The sequence below is a fragment of the Meles meles genome, chromosome 6 (genome assembly GCF_922984935.1).
Source record: "Meles meles chromosome 6, mMelMel3.1 paternal haplotype, whole genome shotgun sequence".
Classification (NCBI taxonomy): Eukaryota; Metazoa; Chordata; class Mammalia; order Carnivora; family Mustelidae; genus Meles; species Meles meles.
In genome coordinates this window covers 20125121-20143465 of record NC_060071.1, presented here as the reverse complement: position 1 = coordinate 20143465, position 18345 = coordinate 20125121, and the positions used below count along the sequence as shown (strand labels likewise).

At 40.6% G+C, this 18345-nt stretch overlaps 1 protein-coding gene and 1 pseudogene across 5 annotated transcripts in view; both read right to left on the bottom strand.

The window, feature by feature from the left end:
- Positions 1 to 11084, bottom strand: part of TJP1 (tight junction protein 1) — a 254981-nt gene extending 243897 nt beyond the window's left edge. For 4 of the 5 annotated variants that reach the window (XM_046008472.1, XM_046008474.1, XM_046008476.1 and 1 more), the window contains exon 1: positions 10866 to 11084. In XM_046008472.1, coding sequence (XP_045864428.1) covers positions 10866 to 11038 — 173 coding nt within the window. In that variant the 5' untranslated portion in view covers positions 11039 to 11084. The remainder of the gene's footprint in view (positions 1 to 10865) is intronic. The other variant, XM_046008475.1, reaches the window with a different exon arrangement.
- A 76-nt stretch (positions 11085 to 11160) lies between these two features.
- LOC123943498 overlaps positions 11161 to 18345 on the bottom strand; it is a 54412-nt pseudogene continuing 47227 nt past the window's right edge.

The window sequence follows — 18345 nt, the reverse complement described above, 5'->3', positions numbered from 1 at the left end:
GTATTTCTTAGTAGCTTGCTGGTTTAGAAATTTCTCTTGACAGAGTTCAAACATTTCTACATTAAGATTCACTAAAAGTCAACTCTGACCATCAAAGAAGCAATTAAGGCCAGACAGAAGTTTCCTAGGTAACTGGGAGGCATCTGCTCCCCTCTGGGTAGTTCTTTCTCAAGCGCTCAGCCCAGGGCCCGGCACACTCAGTGCAAGTCAGTTATCATTGTGTACAAGCATAAATACCGTTCAGCATACTTTTTAAAGCATGAACATAACATTGAAAGCTTTAAATGTGACAGTCAACACTTAATTCAGCATGGTTACAGAACCAAGAAAACACAGATAACAAGAAATGGTAAATAATCAAAGCCATCTACATATCTGCACACTGGGACACATGATCATACACATCAACACGCACTCAAGACCGTTATGTTTTCAATCATTTCTGAGCCACTGCTGCTGGCAGACTTCGAAGGTGCCCCAGGAACCTGGGAGGAAACTGCTTAGTGGATTATCGTCTTAGAGATGACAGAGACTTAAGTAGTAAGACTGATTTGTTAAGGGTGGCTTATGAAAATCAGTTTCCTTATTTTATGATCAATTTCCTGCTTGTGTATGTTCCATGTTGGTATACTTTTCAAATATCCTGACCTTTAATATTTTATATTAAAAATGTTGTGATCTGAAAGGCATAGGTCTCTCATGGGGTGCCTGGGTGGCTCAGTCAGTTAGGTATCTGACTCTTCATTTCAGCTCAGGTCATGATCTCAAGGTCATGAGACTGAGCCCTGCAGTGGGTTCAGGGCTGAGTGTGGAGCCTGCTGAAGACTCTCTCTTTCTCCCCCTCTCCTTCAGCCCCTCTCCCTCTGTGTGTGCTCTCTCGCTCTCTTAAAAAAAAAAAAAAAAAAAAAAAGTCTCTCATTGCTTGAAAAGGACATACTGGATAGACTGATAGCAAAGTAAATTTGATTTATATAATAAGAAGATGGGAATGAATATCATGAAATAGACTAGGTATGGCTGCAGTTTAGAATAAAAGTACTATGCCCCTATAGTCAGAAGATTTAAAGAATATGAAAAGATGCAAAAATGAAAAGTAAAGCCTCCCTCTCCTCCCTCATCACAAATCCCAGTTCCTTTCCCCAAAGATAATCACCACTAATGGTTCTTTGTATAACCTCCCAAACAAATGCTCATGCTTATCTATGTATGTGTTAATCTCCTTTTGAAACTTTTTAGCAAACTGAGCAAACTGTTCACATTGCCCTATATCTCATTTTTAACATAATAATAAATCTTGAAGCTCTTCCCATAATAACCCAGATCCATTTCATTCTATTTTTTAAAAGATTTTATTTTTCAGTAATCTCTATAATCCAATGTGGGGCTGGAACTCGCGTGTTTCATTCTTTTTAATGGCTAAACAGTATTCCATTGTACAGGCATACCATAATTTATTCAACCACTCCCCTACCAATGGACATTTAGTTTTCAAATGTTTACTGTCAAAATGTAAAGCAAAGAACATGTGTGACATCTCTGGGTACAAACACAGTGTTTACTTAAGAAAGAGCACTAGAAGGAAAATGCAGAGTCAGAGGTTTCTGGGTGTTGCAAGTACTACTTTTCAAAAAGGCTTTCCCAATTTATGCTTCCATCAACACTACAGAAAAATGTTCATGCGGAGGTGGGCGTGTCCTTAAATGGAAAGGTGACTTTATCCTTTTATTTTCTTTTATAACTTAACTTCTCTGTGTCCTTCATTATATTTGTCTTGCTAAAGGGCTAATTTTTCTTAAAAGAGACGACTGACAGAGTTTCCCACCACGAACATGGATTTGACAATGGATCTTTATATACTGGGTTTTTTCTTTACGTATTTCAAATCTGTTGTATTAGATGCCTTATGTTTGTAACGCATATCTTTTCTTTTATTCTTTTTTATAATGTTCAGTTAGCCAACATATAGTACATCATGGTTTTTGATGTAGTGTTCAACGATTCTTACGTGTAACGCCCAGTGCTCTTCTCTTTTTAGGGACTTAAACTTTATCACATTTAAAGTCTCTGTTCCAATTAAAGACTTTACTTTAAATGCAACTCTGTCTAATAATTTCCCCAACTATATTTTCATAGTATCCTTTTCTTGGCTTATGCTTTTCTGTGCTTGTATTTTCACCCTTTCCAGGTCCCTGTCTCCACCCTCCCCCCAGCCTCCTTCTTTTAGCTGTACCTTTAACTCTAGTTAATTCTTCACCAGCATGTGACTGGATGCTTTTCTTTTATACCCAATTTGAGAATCCCTATCATTTCAGAGAAACTTAATCCATTCAAATTTGTTACATTTACTGATATGTTTGGATTTTTTCCTCTGCCATGTTTTATAGTTTGTGTTTTTCAAATTTAAATGCTTTCTTCTTTTTCTTTTCCTACCTTTTTAGTATGACTGAGTTTCTTTCTCTCTACCCACCCTTGGACTTTCTCCTCTCCAATTAGTAGTTCAAAGTTATACATCTAATTAGGGCAACTCTAACTCTAGCTAACCATACATACACAGGTATTTATATATTTACATGTACATTTATATAGTTACATTTATATATTTATAAATACACATATATATGCATATATATGTACCTCTACATTTTAACAATACATATATACACACACACTTATTTAAACTGAAATACTTCTATCAACATCTAGAGTTCAGTGGTATTCTTATCTCCTGGTACACAAGTAATGACGTTTAAGAGGCCGCCGTTGATTCTCTTCTTTTCCAGCACCAGCGCATCCCTACCAAAAGCTCCACCCTTGCTTGGAAATAGTTTCAAGGTCTCCTAATTTCTCTTTCATACTTTTGTCCCTTTGTTCTTTTGTGATTCTCTAGCTTCCTCCTCCACACTGCTCACTTGCTTCTCAGCTTTGTCAATTCAGCCATTCTCTTTCACCTTAGTGAGCAAAGGTTAAATTTCTAGTGTCCAGTATGGTGTTTTAGTCACATGATATTCTCTTGCATCTTTCTGAAAATAACCATCTTAATCCAAGGTTTTTCTATTTTTCTCAGGGATTAGTTCTTTTGTTTGTTGAGTAAGGTCATTCTTCTAATACTGGTTTTCTCCAACTGTTTGGTGATTTTTAATGTCTACTTATGTTTGTATTAGAGAACATCTGTTTCTGCGGCCTGCCTTTGGCAACTCTAGCAGAGAGATGGGACATGCTGCTGCAAAGTCACTTGTCTTCTGGGTCAGAGGACTCAATAGCTATCTCAGGTACAGCCCTGTCCCTCTGGCCCAAGAGCCCACATTCACTGCTTTGGTAAGCGAGAAAGCAACACTGTTGTCCACAGCTTGTCACAAACTGGTAAGGCAAGGTGTCAGTCAAGCTGGTGCATAAAATCTGAATAATTCCCCAAGTGTCCTCTGCTTCTTCCGTCCCTGGAATGCTGCTGCAAGTTATCAGCCTCTCTTTGTGCAGAAATGTTCTGCACATTTCTTGGAAATGGTTCTTGCAAGGCTTTTCTCTGAGTAGAACTATCTTTATCTAGTAAATACATTTCAGAGATACCGCAAAAATGCTGGTCCACTGATGGCATTCAGTATCGTTTACTCAGACTCTTGGTATTTTTGTTGTGGATTTTTTAATTCTCATTTTTGTTATTTCATTGAATTGCTAATAAGTGCACATTTCAAGTCACTTCCCAGAGTAAAATTCTGATGTCATTTTCACATTTTCAATACATTAAAAAAGTTTTACATTGCAGTTTTGCTCTCTTCTCTGCAGAGTAAAAGCTTTCATGAAAATAACTAAGAATTTCATTTAAGAAAAGTGGGCATATGGGAAAGAAAAACAGAGCTGAAAACAATATACAATCTTAAATTATGCCTCCACTCTCACATTTTACTTTGATCACATTATGTGGCATAATCACACTGAAGAAATATAAACTTTTTGACAAAGACATTTTTCACAAGTTTTTCTCTCATTTAACTTAGAAAGGTTTATTATTTACCCTTTTTCCAAACCTAAAACATAAAGTTTGTGATAAGAATCTATATCCATCAAATTTATAAATGACGGACAACCAAGAAATTTATCAGACTTAACTCAATGTAATGCCAAGTCCAGTGACTAAAACAGGAAAAAAAAATCCTCAATGTAAATAGAAGAATGGATCCTCCCTTTTCCCACCAGGATCATAATAAAAACATTACTGAAGAGTAGAGCTGAATTGATATATAGCAGGTGAATATCAGGTCTGTATCCCCCCTACCCACAGATTTCTCAGGAGGAAGACGCCTTCTCTAGGTACAGAACCAGGCTCCTACAGAGTAATTTCAGTAACTTTAAAGTTCTGACCAAGTCTTTTGGAAGCTAAGAGGTCAACTGTTAAAAAGCATATGGTTCAAAAAAAAAAAAAAAAGCATATGGTTCAGTAATGACCCCCTTTTCTTTGGTGGGGAAAAAAGAGAAATAAACATGGTTCCAGATATAATGTTCAATGTTATCTCATATATAAGTAGAAGGGGTACTGAGATACATGGGAATTTAAGATGTCACTTCTCTCTTGTTTTACCACTGTTTTTGAGAATTATTATTTCTCTTGAGGCAGGGATATGTGTATTCAAGTACTTTCCCACTGGACACTCATAAGAATACAGAGGAATATTTACAACTCAGGTAAGACGAGCTATATGGGGATACAAAAAGCCCACCAAAGACAGTTCTTCCAAACATGGAGTATTTTTCTTTTCTTTTTTGTTGTTTTTGTTTTGTTTTGCTTTTTTGAGAGAGAGAGAAAGCAAGCAGAGGGAGGGGCAGAGGGAGTGGAAGAGAGAAAATCTTAAGCTGGCTCCATGCCCAGTGTGGAGCCTGATGTGGGGCTCCATCTCATGACCCTGAGATCATGACCTAAGCCAAACTCAAGACTCAACTGCTTAACTGATTGAGCCACCCAGGCACCCAAGGAGTATTTTTTTTTTTCCTTTTACAGAGAGAAATCACAACTAGGAAGAGAGGCAGGCAGAGAGAGAGAGGAGGAGGAAGCAGGCTCCCCGCAGAGCAGAGAGTCTGATGTGGGGCTCGATCCTAGGACCCTGGGATCATGACCTGAGCCGAAGGCAGAGGCTTTAACCCACTGAGCCACCCAGGCGCCCCCCCCAAGGAGTATTTTTAATCCCAAGGTCCCACACTCCCTCCACCTGATTGTGTGGTCTGCACTGAATAACTCAGACTCTGGGATTTATTTCCGAGAATGGCCCTTGATAACAGGAAAAATAAAGTTAGTAACTGAGATACAAGCATTTTGGATATTTCCCCTTGAACTCTGAGGAAATCAGTATTTAGCTTACAATGAAGTTTTTCTTTTCCTAATTCTTAATTCCATTTTATCATCCCCAGGGGATGACTAAGGAGAAAACTTCTCCACTTCTCTCCACTCCCTTCCTAACTCCCCTAATGGGACCATGTGGGACTTGTGGGCATGGCTGGTGTGCTTAAAAGGCAGAAACCCAGGGTCCACCCTCTCATTTTGTTTCTAACTCACAAGTTTTGGCTCACAACTATCTTTGACCAAGGTTCACTTGGAACAAATAACTCCCAAACTTATCTACCTCACCCATCTCTAATTTCTAGTGGAAAAGATCTCAATAATAACAAAGAATTGGGCAAAAACAATCAACATGGCAAAAACAAAGCATTTACACAAGAACAAATTACCAAAAAAAAGTAACACCTAACAATCTTTCTACAAGATAGTAATTTTAAAATATCAGGAATTGACAGTCATAACCAACTCAAGATTAATACTAATGGGTGATAGCAAAGCATCATTCCCCCTAACAAAGGGAATTACAAACAAGGGTGTAAGAACAGAGGCCTTGAGATACTACTAAGTACAGCAGGGCCACTGGCTTTAGAAGGATACTGAATCCTTATGAAGGAGAGTTCAGCAAAAGCTAGTAAAATGCTAATTTTTATCTATAAGTAACAGACTTTGGAAACCTCCAGAGTTTATATAAAAAGGTTTATATAACCAGGTGGTGGGTAATAGGGAGGGCACATACTGCATGGAGCACTGGGTGTGATGCCAAAACAATGAATACTGTTATGCTGTAAATAAACAAATAAAAATAAATATTTAAAAAAAAAAGGTTTATATAAATGGCCAGCCTTTAGTTGCACTTATAAATGATAATGTGTATAATTGCCTATAATTTGCTCTTTAAAGAAACTAAGAAAGGAATGGATGTTAACTAGACTTATTGTACTGATAATTTTGCTATATACATAAATACTGAACCATTATGTTGTACCCCTCAAAGTAATGATGTCATATGCCAATCATACCTCAACAATTAGAAAAAGAAAAAAAGAAACCAAGAAAGGACTTGGATATTAGAGCCATACCCATCCCATCAGGGGAACCTCTGGGACCCATGAAGGGGCTATGCACCACCGTTGGAGAAACAACATTCCATAAGGCAGTTTCCAGTTGATTTGTACTTGTTTTCAGTTATTCTTCCTTTCTAGACTGTCATGTCCCTGCTCAAATGTGTTTTTAACCCCAACAACTGGTATAAATCCTGATGTGTGACTCTGGGCAAGTCAATGACCTCATTTGTAAAACTGGGAAAAATACAGCACCTACCTCATAGGGGTGCTGCAGGTTACATGGCGGTTGCTTGGAAAGCACTTACACTGGGCCCAGCAGGTACAAAGCTCAATGAATGGCAGCTCCTCTTTTTTCCAGAAACTGATTACTGGACAACTAAACTACTTGAATGAGTGAATTTATGCCACGTGGCCTTCAATAATTACTGAATCAAATAACTGGGAGAAATATATTTAGAGGCATGAAGATAATGAAATGACACTCTTTCCCCCGCTAAAATCAGTGTACACATTCCTAACAACACTCAATACAAAAATCAGGACTGACAATGTAAAATTAGGATGAAACAATTATTTGGGCTTCACACCCACTGAAGAGCAAAGGGTTGGCCTCGGTACCTGTACTGGATTGAATGGTGCTCTTCCTCTCCACTCTCCCTAACCCCAGGAACCTGTGACTGTGACCCCATTGAGAAAAAGGGTCTTTGCAGATATACTGAAGGGTCCTGAGTTGAGATCATCCTGGCTTATCCAGGTGGACCCCAAATCCAATGACAAATATCCTTAGAAGAAGACAAGAAGACACAGACACGCAAAGATGGCCATGTGAAGATGCAGAGAGAGAAGGGAGGGATTCAGCCATAAGGAATGCCTGCAGCCACCAGGAGCTAGAAAAGGTAAGGAAGCATTCTCCCCAAGAGACTTCAAGGGAGCATGGCTCTGCGGACACCTTGATTTCAGGCTTCTGACCTCCAGAACCAGAGAGAATAAATTTCTGTTGTTTTTAAGCTACTGAGTCTGTAGTAATGTTACAGCAGCTCTGGGAAATACAGTGCCCTTCTGCTTCTTTTCATAACCAGCAATTACAGAAGACCCCCACGGGAAGCAAGCCGTACAGACTGACACCTACTGCGGGGACAGGTTAACAGGCCTGAGTTCCAGGTTCCTAAACACTAATGATTCAGAACCAAATACTGCAAACAGTCCTACTTCCTAAATTTCTTGGAGAAGGAGACAAAGAGAAGAATTACAGCCTCCACTGATGCAGGTCTGGCTGTTGGTCTGGTTTAATTTCCACCTAAACCAGTGTGTACACGTAATACTCCTTAAAGGATCTGCAGAGCCAATCAGAAAGATAGGAAGCTACTCCCTAAAAGAAAGTTAAGGAGCACAAATGGTCAAACTAGACAGAAGTGTGGGACCAAAACACTGGATCACTCCCTCCTACGCTTTACCTCCATTGGCATAAGCTTTGTAGGCATGCAGTCTTTCCGTACACTGCAATAATTTAAAGAGAGAGAAACAGAGACAGCACCTTCATATAAATCCTCATTCATATAGGACACAACCAATTATGACAGCATGCCCTCACATCCTGTAATTGGCATAAGCTAGGGCATTCCAAGGTCTGATAACTCTTGCTGATGTCTGCTATTGCATCCCACCCATCACTCTGGAGTCAGAACCCATAGCTATGCATCTTCTTGCCATGTGACAGTGTCTTCTATCTCAATCCTCTATGTCCCGTTGGCTCTGACATTGGCAAAATGGAATGTTATCTAGAAAATTAATTCCAGAGGATATAATAGATGAATCAAGCAGCACAATATTCTTCAACTTAAAAAAAAAGGACTATATATATCTATGTTTAATGTACCATTCACTCTAGAGTTTCTGTAGCATATGCTCTTGACTTTGCCTCTATAAAAACTAGATTAACGTTTGCAAATTCCCTTAACAGTGAGCAGAAATTTTGAAATGCTCATTTAATATCGTGGAAGAGTTAAACAAAAATCTTCCTGCCTTTTCCAGGCTGTCTCTGAGTAAGATGGTTTTTAATCATGGCCTCAGTTTACTGCCTGACTGAAACACGAATCTCTGGAGTATAAAAATTACCTGGAATTTATTTCTTTGTGTCCTCTCTTCTCAAACTGTATTGAGAAATGTATTCAGAAACAGCACTCACATTGAAAAAGAATAAACCTCGTGTCCTGACTTGGTGGCTGACTGATACTAATATTCACTCCTAACAGCTCCTCAAGCATTATTCCCACATCTTAGTTTTTAAATTTAATATCAAGAAAATCTCCTTCCCAGTTACACATTACTAAGAATTCATTTGGTCAACACATATCTTTTCAGAAACTATTTGTACCAAATACCCGTTACAGGGGACTTAGTAATGAGCTAAACGGATAAAAAGTCCTGCCCCCATGCAACTTACGGGGGGTTGGGGGGAGGAGGAGAAACGTGTATGACAATTAAGTAAAATATGCAGTGCTTTGTATAAGTGCATAAGTAAAATATGAAGTCGCTCAGAAGAAAAGCAGAGTGAGGGGAAAGACTGCTGGTGCTGATCTCTTTTTTCTTCCTTTACACCATCAACCTGAAAAGCCGTCTTCAAATGTTACTACTTCTTGCTTCATAATAGTACCACAGTCTTCCTATACTTGCTAAAATCTCCTTCCATGGACATTTCTTAATTACTGCCAACTATTCCTAGTCTAGTCTTTGATGTGTTGTCACTTGCTGCTCTTCCGATTAAAATACCTTCTGCAGGGGCGCCTGGGTGGCTCAGTGGATTAAGCCGCTGCCTTCAGCTCAGGTCATGATCTCAGGGTCCTGGGATTGAGCCCCGCATCGGGCTCTCTGCTCCGCAGGGATCCTGCTTCCTCCTTTCTCTCTGCCTGCCTCTCTGCCTACTTGTGATCTCTCTCTCTGTCAAATAAATAAATAAAATCTTTAAAAAAAAATACCTTCTGCAGAATAAATCTTTTTTTCTTAAATGTATTTATTTAAGTGAGAGAAAGTGGGGGAGAGAGAAACTCAAGCAGACTCCATACTGAGTGCGGAACCAGAGGTGGGGCTGGATGCCAGGACCTCCCCGTCAGCACCCCAGCTGAAAGAAGAGTTGGAGGCTTAACCGACTGCACCACCAAGGCACTCTCAAATCTCTTTTTTTGAACAAATTGGTGGAGGAGGGCAGTGAGGAAGACACTAATATTCACTAAGGACCCATTATTCAGTCCGGCATAGTGGCAGGCACTTCGCATTCATTATCTCAGTTGATCTGGGTTATGACCCCATGGGTTAGATAATATCATTCTCACCCTACAGACCAAGAAACAGATACTCCAGTAACTTAAGGTCACACCGTAAGTGGCACAGCTGAAATTTGAACTTCACTGCCCATCCATATATTTTGGTCTCACCTCCAAAATTCTCCATTATTGGCATTCTTTTTTCAAAAAGGAAAACTCTTTTTCTTGGTTGCTCCATCTTTAGAGTCCTCGGATCACTCATTTTGCCTTAGATAGCAGAAACTACTTTTCTCAAATGCCTAAAAGCAGGCTCACTTCCTTTTCTCTGTAACCTTGAAATTAAATTCAATTAAAATTAAAGTGCGTAAATCTCTACGAACCTCACCGACCACAAATTTTAAAATTAAAACAGCCACTGAACAGCAAAGAAGTCTGGCATCTTTTTTCCTATAGTCACTATCCCTTTACTGGACTATTTCTTTTGTGGCAGAACCTTACACTTAAGTCTCAAGGCAACTGGAATACCCAGGCAGCCCACACGGGGATTCCATATGCCACATTTAAAGGCTAATAAAATGCCATACAACCCGATAGATAATCAACTGTGTAAACCAGATCTGGAAAACTTCCAGACATTTTTCTTTTAAGGGCGATCTTTTCCCGTTACCCCAATAACAGTTTCCAGGTCAGAGGAACTGGAACGCGTGCAGATAAAATGTAGTCCCTGATAATGCCATTAAAACCTCACAAGTTTGTCTCCTCACCGTGGGAGCGGCTCGCCCTTCACTATGTACCCACAGCAGATAGGTTTTGAGAAACAGCAGAAAACGCAGCGCTAATAAATTGTTCTGTGTCCGCAAGGAAGCCTGGCTGGAAATTCCGAGCCAGAACTGGCGGGGAGGCAGCTGGAAGGACAATCCCGGGCGGGAGACCAGTGCCCCCGGTGCTCGTACGCCGCCGGGTCCCCGCCCCTCCCTCTCGGCGGCGCGCCGCTCTGCGTGGCGCCCCGCACCGCCGAGGGTCGCGGCGGAACACGCCCGCGTGGGCGCGGGACGCTGTGGCGCTCGGCCCCGGGGGCTCCGAAATGGCTGCTGCGTCCCCCGGTTCTGCGCGCCCGTCGGGCCCGGCCGCAGGCGGCCTCGCTGCCCGCCCGCCCCGGCCCCGACCCCGCGCCCGCCGCACCCGCCGCGCCCGCCGCGCCCGCCGCGCCCTCACCACAGCTTCCTCTTGAGCGGCAGGAGGCTGCCGCGGTTGGAGGGGGTGACGCCGATGGCCATCTGCAGCACCGTCAGGTATTTCTGGTACTTCATCTTGTCCCCGCTCCGCTCGCGGGCAGGGCCCCGCCGCCGCCGCCGGCGCCGCAGACACAGCCCCTCCAAGCGCCGCATAGATCAGCTCTGGGCCATCCGCCGCCGCCACGGCTCCCGCCTCTCCCGCCGCCGCGGCCGTGCACGCCCGGCTCCGGCTCCCGCTCCCGCCGCTGCTGCTGCCGCCGCCGCCACCGCCGCCCTCACCGCCGCCGCCGCCGCGCGTGGCCGGGGCTCCCGCTCCCGCCGACGCCGGCGCCGTGCGTGCCTGGCCGCTCCCGCCGCCGCCGTGCGTGGCCCGCCGCTCCCGCCGCCGTCCGCAGCGCCCCCTCCGCCCTGCCGGCGCGGCCCCCGCGTGCGCCCAGGGCGTCCCGGGCGGCGGGCCTTGCGGGACTCGCTCTCCGGGAGAGGCTGGAGGGGTCGGGCCGCCGCCCCCAGGCCCCGCCCCCACCCGCCGGCCCCGCGTCCCCGCGGCCCGCGTGCCTCAGTTTCCTCCGCGGCTGCCAGCAGCTCATTTCAACCGCCTAGAGCCCAAGAGAATCGCATGACAAGATTCCAGAAGAGAAAAAAAAAAAAAAAGCTTTAATTTATAATTACCGGCTGATGGTTTGTAATCGTCATTTACATGCTCTAGCCTAAATCCCTGAAGATTTTATGTTTACATAAAATGCATGTCTACAAAATGCACGTATGTGTATACACGTACACATACCGTTTACAATATATATGGTATATATACCATATACATGATGTGTGCGCAGTCTTCGTTTGCACGGTAGTCTGGAACTGTGGGAATGACCGTGAACCATGCAAAACTATCTTAATAATCAATGGGAAAATGTAAGATTGTTCCATGAAGTTTAAAAATTTTGTCAAAACATTCCGAACTCTTTTCATTGATGGTTGTAAATGTATAAAGAAATGAAAAAAAAAGTAAAACTCATTTAATACACTGTAGTTCGGAATATTACAAACATTGAGAATTAAACTGTTTTTTTTTTCTTTTTTTTTTAAGATTTTATTTATTTGACACAGAGAGATCACAAGTAGGCAGAGAGGCAGGCAGAGAGAGAGGAGGAAGCAGGCTCCCTGTGGAGCAGAGAGCTGTGGAGCAGAGAGCCCGATGCGGGGCTCGATCCCAGGACCCTGAGATCATGACCCGAGCCAAAGGCAGTGGCTTAATCCACTGAGCCACCCAGGCGCCCCGAGAATTAAACTGTTTTATATCTTTGTGAGAGAAACTTATCAAAAGTAACTTGAATAGTACTGGTCTTCTGGTAGAATTTTTTTTTAAAGATTTTATTTATTTATTTGACAGACAGAGATCACAAGTAGGCAGAGAGGCAGGCAGAGAGAGAGAGGAGGAAGCAGGCTTCCCGCTAAGCAGAGAGCCAGATGCAGGGCTCGATCCCAGAAGCCTGGGATCATGACCTGAAGCTGAAGATTGAGGCTTTAACCCACTGAGCCACCCAGGCGACCCTAGAATTGTTATATAGAGCATCTTTTCTGAGCCGTGGTAATGCATCGTGTTTGGATCACTTTCAATGGTTTATCCTCTAAGCTTTCAATGTTGTGAAATATATCAGAGTTCCTTTAATGTGACATTCTCTGGAACATCCTCATCCTTTTTGTCACAACCACTCTCCTCATCCTAGTTTATATTCAGTTAATTCTTCTGGCTGCAAATCTAGAGTCTCTGAAAGATGACAGTGTCAGTATTTTCACAGTTGCCTATTTTTTCTATAACACCATTTACATTCCATGCAAATTTCACTTCACTTCCATCTTTTTCACTTTTTTGTTTGCTGCACTATCGTCTTTGTTGACCAGTTCTCTTTCAGTTACCCATTTTTATCAATGCTCTGTGGGTTTATCCCTGGGAGAAAAGAAGGCAACACAACTGCACACTTTGCTGTCATTACCTAAACTGTAAGTAGATGTGCAGTAACCAATCACTGACAGACTTTGCAAGAATTGCTGTGATTGCTCCCTGATCCTGATACACATGTTATTTACATAGTGATTTGTCCACTAAGGAGCTACCACGGAAGTTTATACTCTTTGCATTTTCTCACAGTTAATATGCTATGATAACTGAAATTTGAACCATATTGTTGAGCTACTGGTGTTATTTAAACCATAGTAGCTAATGTCAGGCACATCTGAACCCACAAAGCAAAGACTGCCTCTGCGTGTGTGTGTGTGTGTGTATAATATGTATATACAACGAGTATGGATAACAAGATAACCTATGCACCCAACCGGGCAGAACTATCAAATGATAATACCCTCCCTCCACAGTACATTCCCCCTGTACCTCTATTTAAACACTACACAAGTTAATGAGTATGAGCAGATTAGAACAAATAAAAACAAAACAAACAAAAAATAGAACAAAATAAAAATCTCCTTCTAGTGGGTTCCCAACATGATTTCACATTCACTTTAGTAGTAAAGCTCATTGTAATCTACTTCACTTTTATGTGTCCAGAAGACTTAGCTCTTGCCTAAAATGAAGAATTGGCAGATCTTTGACATTTCAAATATATATCCAAACATGGGAGAGGACCTTGGAGCAAAACTTTGAAAAAACATCAGGGTCTATACTGTATAATCTGTATATAATACTGTATAATCTATACTATATAAATGATGATGTATTCATCATTTTTTATGGACTTTTGTACCACCTTCTTATATTGCTTGTAAGATATTTGATGAAAATACTGCACTGTACTCAAGGGTTTAGACAACTGGAAGCTGAGGGGATCAATTCAGGATAATGAAAGACAAAAATAAATCTGGTAGAAGCACTTCCAGAATGGCAGAAAATCTGCTTCTCCATAAAAAGGAAACACTGGCTAAAATTGTCAAAATCAACCTTCTTAGAACTCCAGAAATTAACCAAAGACTTGCAACAATCCAGAGGGTGTAGAGTGTATGTACAAGAAAAAGTATTGAATCTTGGTTAGAGCAGTGAGCTTTATAGTATTTGACTTGCTTAATTCACATCTCCTCTCCAGCTCTGTGGTAGCCTTGTAAACCAACAGCCTTGTAATTACTGGTTTTGAAAACCAGTATGCTAGCAGCCACTGGAGGTGGCAGAATGGGTTCAGAGCTCCCCAAAAGTCCTATTCCCTGAGAACTATCATTATTTGACTTGAAAAGCTCCATCTATAGGGCTTGTCTTTGTTTGACCTGGCTTAGAACCTAGGAATACCTAGGGCATTTGTCAGAAACAATCAGTAGCAATTGTTTAACATCACAGCTGCTTGAGGTAGTGAAGCTAGGTGGGACTAACAAGAGGCCAACCAAAAAAACTTAAAAGACAGATGGGGAATGAGAGTCCATAGGATGAAGGCCTGTGCATATATTCACCAAGTGCCTGATAAGGCCCTAATCTCTCACAATTGGCTGCATTAAGGTTCAGTAGCAAACAGAAAATGAAGGCTAAGGAAGAGTTGTAAATTACTTATCAGAATGTTAAAGGTGAGTCTTGACACAGCCTCTCAGCAAAGGCTGGGACGCATATTGGTTCAAAAACATTTAGGGAAATTTCTGTCCAATAATTGGCTGGCACTAAGCACCTGAGAAGAATTTTTGGCAGCCAAACATGACAAAGAATTCAGACTTTACAGCAGTCACTGAACAAAAAAAATAACAACGAACATCACCAATAAACCTTGGAGTGGAACAGGAAGGATATAATTTCTAGAATTGCCATATTCTTTTATTCAAAATGTCCAGATTCCAACAGAAAATTATAGGACTTGGAAAGCAGCAGAATATGGCCAATAGAGGGAAGAAAGTGGAAATGGTCTTTGAGAAAACCCAAGCATTGGATTGATTGGACAAAGACTTTAAATCATCTATTTTAAATATGTTCACTAAAGGAAATCATGTCTAAAGAATTAAAGGGAAGTCTGAGGGACATCTGGGTGGCTCAGTCGGTTAAGTGTCTGCCTTCAGCTCAGGTCATGATCCCGAGGTCCTGAGATCAAGTTCCACATGGTACTCCTTGCTCAGCGAGGAGCCTGCTTCTCCCTGTGCCTGTTCTTTCTGCTACTCCCCCTGCTTGTGTGCTCTCTCTCTCTCTCTCTTTGACAACTAAATAAAATCTTTAAAAAATAAAGGGAAGTCTGAGAACTTTCCAAGTTCTTGTATCACCAAAGAGACAATATAAGGTAGAAATTTTTAAAAAATAGAAATTTTAGAGTTGAAAAATAACAATGAAATAAAGTATTCATTAGAAGGACACAATCGCAGATTCAAAATAGCAGAAGTAAGGGTGAGTAAATTTGAAGATAATTCAATTGAGATTATCCAGCGTGAGGAACAGAAACACAAAACATTGAAGAAAAATGAACAGATCCGCTGAAAACTATGAAGAACCATTAAGCATACCAACATATGCATAAAGTCCCAGAAGGAAAGGAGAGAGAAAGAGACACAAAGAGTATTTGAAGAAAGGACTGAAAAATTCTCAGATTTTATGAAATTATATTTATCTGCACATCCAAGGAGCTCAAATGATTTTAAGTATGATATATTCAAGGAAATCCATACCTAGATACATAATAGTCAAATTACTGAAAGCCAAAGACAATGAGTAAATCTTGAAAGCAAGAAAAAAACAATTTATCACATATAAGGGATTCTCTATAAGATTAATATCTGACTTCTCATCAGAAATCATGAGGGTCAGAAGGAAGAAACTTAAAGAGCTGAAAGAAAAGGACTCCAAGTGAAGAATTATATATCTCGCAACATTATCCTTCAAAAGTGAAGGAGAAATTAAGGCATTTCCAGACAAACAAAAACTAACAAATCATCGCCGGCATACATACATTACAAGAAACACCAAAAGAGTCCTTCAGGCTGAAATGAGAGGGTACAAGACCATAACTTGAATCCATACACAGAAATAAATAGCACTGGTAAAGACAACTGCTTAGTTGAATATAAGAGAGCATATAAAATATTTTTTAAATTTTTTGTTTTTAAAATCTTTTAATTAAAATATTTTCATTTGGACTTTTTTTACATTTATACATTTACATTTATAATGTATAAATATGTAATTTTATGGCAATAATAGCACAAAGGAGGTAGGAGAGAATGGAGCTATAATGGAGCATGGTTGGTACTAATTCTACTTAGATTATTTCAAGTTAAGAAGTTAATTGTAGGGGCACCTGGGTGGCTCAGTGGATTAAGCCGCTGCCTTCAGCTCAGGTCATGATCTCAGGGTCCTGAGATCAAGCCCCACATCGGGCTCTCTGCTCAGCAGGGAGCTTGCTTCCTCCTCTCCCTCTGCCTGACTCTCTGCCTACTTATGATCTCTCTTTCTCTGTCAAATAAATAAATAAAATCTTTAAAAAAAAAAAAAAAGAAGTTAATTGTAGGGCACCTGGGTGGCTCAGTCAGTTAAAGCATCTGCCTTTGGCTTAGGTCATGATCCCAGAGTCCCAGGATAGAGCCCCACATCAGGCTACCTGCTTAGTGGGGAGTCTGCTTCTCCCTCTCTCTCTGACCCTCCCTCCCCAGCCCCCCACCCCCGCTCATGCTTTCTCCCTGTGTATCTCTTGTTCACTCTTTCTCAAAAAAAAAATCTTTTAAAAAAAGTTAATTGTAATCCTCAGAACAACCACAAGAAAACAACTTTTTAGATTACAGAAAAAGAGGCAAGAAGAAAATTAAAATGGTACATTCTAAAAACATAGCACAAAAGAAGGCAGTAATAGAGAAATGGAAGGAAAAAAAGACATAAGATATGTAAAAAACAAGTAGTAAAATGGCAGCCACAAATTCTACCTTATCAATACTTACTTTAAATGTGTATTACTAAACATTTCAATCAAAGGACAACGGATGATGGGCACCTGGGTAGCTCAGTCGGTTAAGCATCTGCCTTGGGCTCAGGTCATGATCTCAGGGTTCTGGGATTTAGCCCCATGTAAGTCTCCCTGCTCAGCGGGGAGCCTGCTTTTCCCTCTCCTCCCCATTCCTGCTCTCTCTCTCATTAACTCTGTCAAATTAAATAAAATCTTAAAAAAAAAAAAAGACAAGAGATGGCAGAAGTGATAAAAAACATGATCCAGGGGCACCTGGGTAGCTCAACCGGTTTGGCATCTGACTTTTGATTTTGGCTCAGGTCATGGTCTCAGGGTCATTGGACCCTGTTACTGGCTCCACACTGGGCATAGCGCCTGCTTGAGGTTCTCTCTCTTCCTCTCCCTATACCCCTGTCTCTCTCTCTTTCTCTTTCTAGAACAAAAACAAAAACAAAAAAACATGATCCAAATGTATGCAATCTATGAAAGACAACTTTAAAGACACAAATGTGTTAAAAGTAAAAGGATAGAAAGACCTGTACCATGCAGAAAGTAAAAAAAGGAGTGATTGTATTAATATCAAACAAAACAGACTTTTAGAATAAATTGTTACTAAACACAAAGAAGAACATTTATACTGACAAAAGAGTCCATCTTTCAAGAAAACATAACAATTAGACACATATATTCACATAAAAACTGAGCACCAAAACAGTAAAAATTAACCATATTAAAGGGGAAAAAATAGGGAATTAAACAATAATAAATGAAGATTTCAACAAATCCACTTTCTAAAATGATGACTAGAGCAAGGCATAAAATCACAAGGAATTAGAAGACTTGAACACCACCGTGTTCAAATAGACCCAACACATCTGTATCACACCCGACAACAGTGAAATATACATTCTTCTCAAGTTCACATAGAACATTCTTTAGGATAGGATTGTACATTCAGCCACAAAACAAGCCCTCAACAAATTTAAAAGTGTTGAAATCATAACAAAGTATGTTCTCCAACCACAGTGGAATTAAATTAGAAACCAGCAACAGAAGAAAATTTGGGAAATTCACAAATACACGGAAACTAAATGAAACACTCCTAAATAACCAATGAAATGAAATCATGCAAGAAATTAGAAAAAACTTTTGATGAATGAAAGAAATATAACATAAAACCTAGACGCCTCTAAGGCAGTGCTTAGAAAAAAATTCATACTGTGAACACAATATTGGAAAAGATAAGAGCTCGAATTTATAGCTCACTCTTTCACCTTAGCAAATCAGAAAAGAAGAGCAGATTAAACCCAGAGCAAGCAAAAGGAAGGAAATAATAATGATTAGAGAATAATGATTAGAATGTAAATAAATGAAAAGAGACTTGAAAAATGATACAGAAAATCAATAAACAAAAATTGGTTCTTAGAAGAGTTCAATAAAATTTTAGATGAACCTTTAGCTAAACTGACCAAGGAAAATAAAGAGAGAAGATTTAAATTACTAAAATTTGGGATGAAAGAGAAGATATTACTACCAATCTTGCAGAAATAAAAA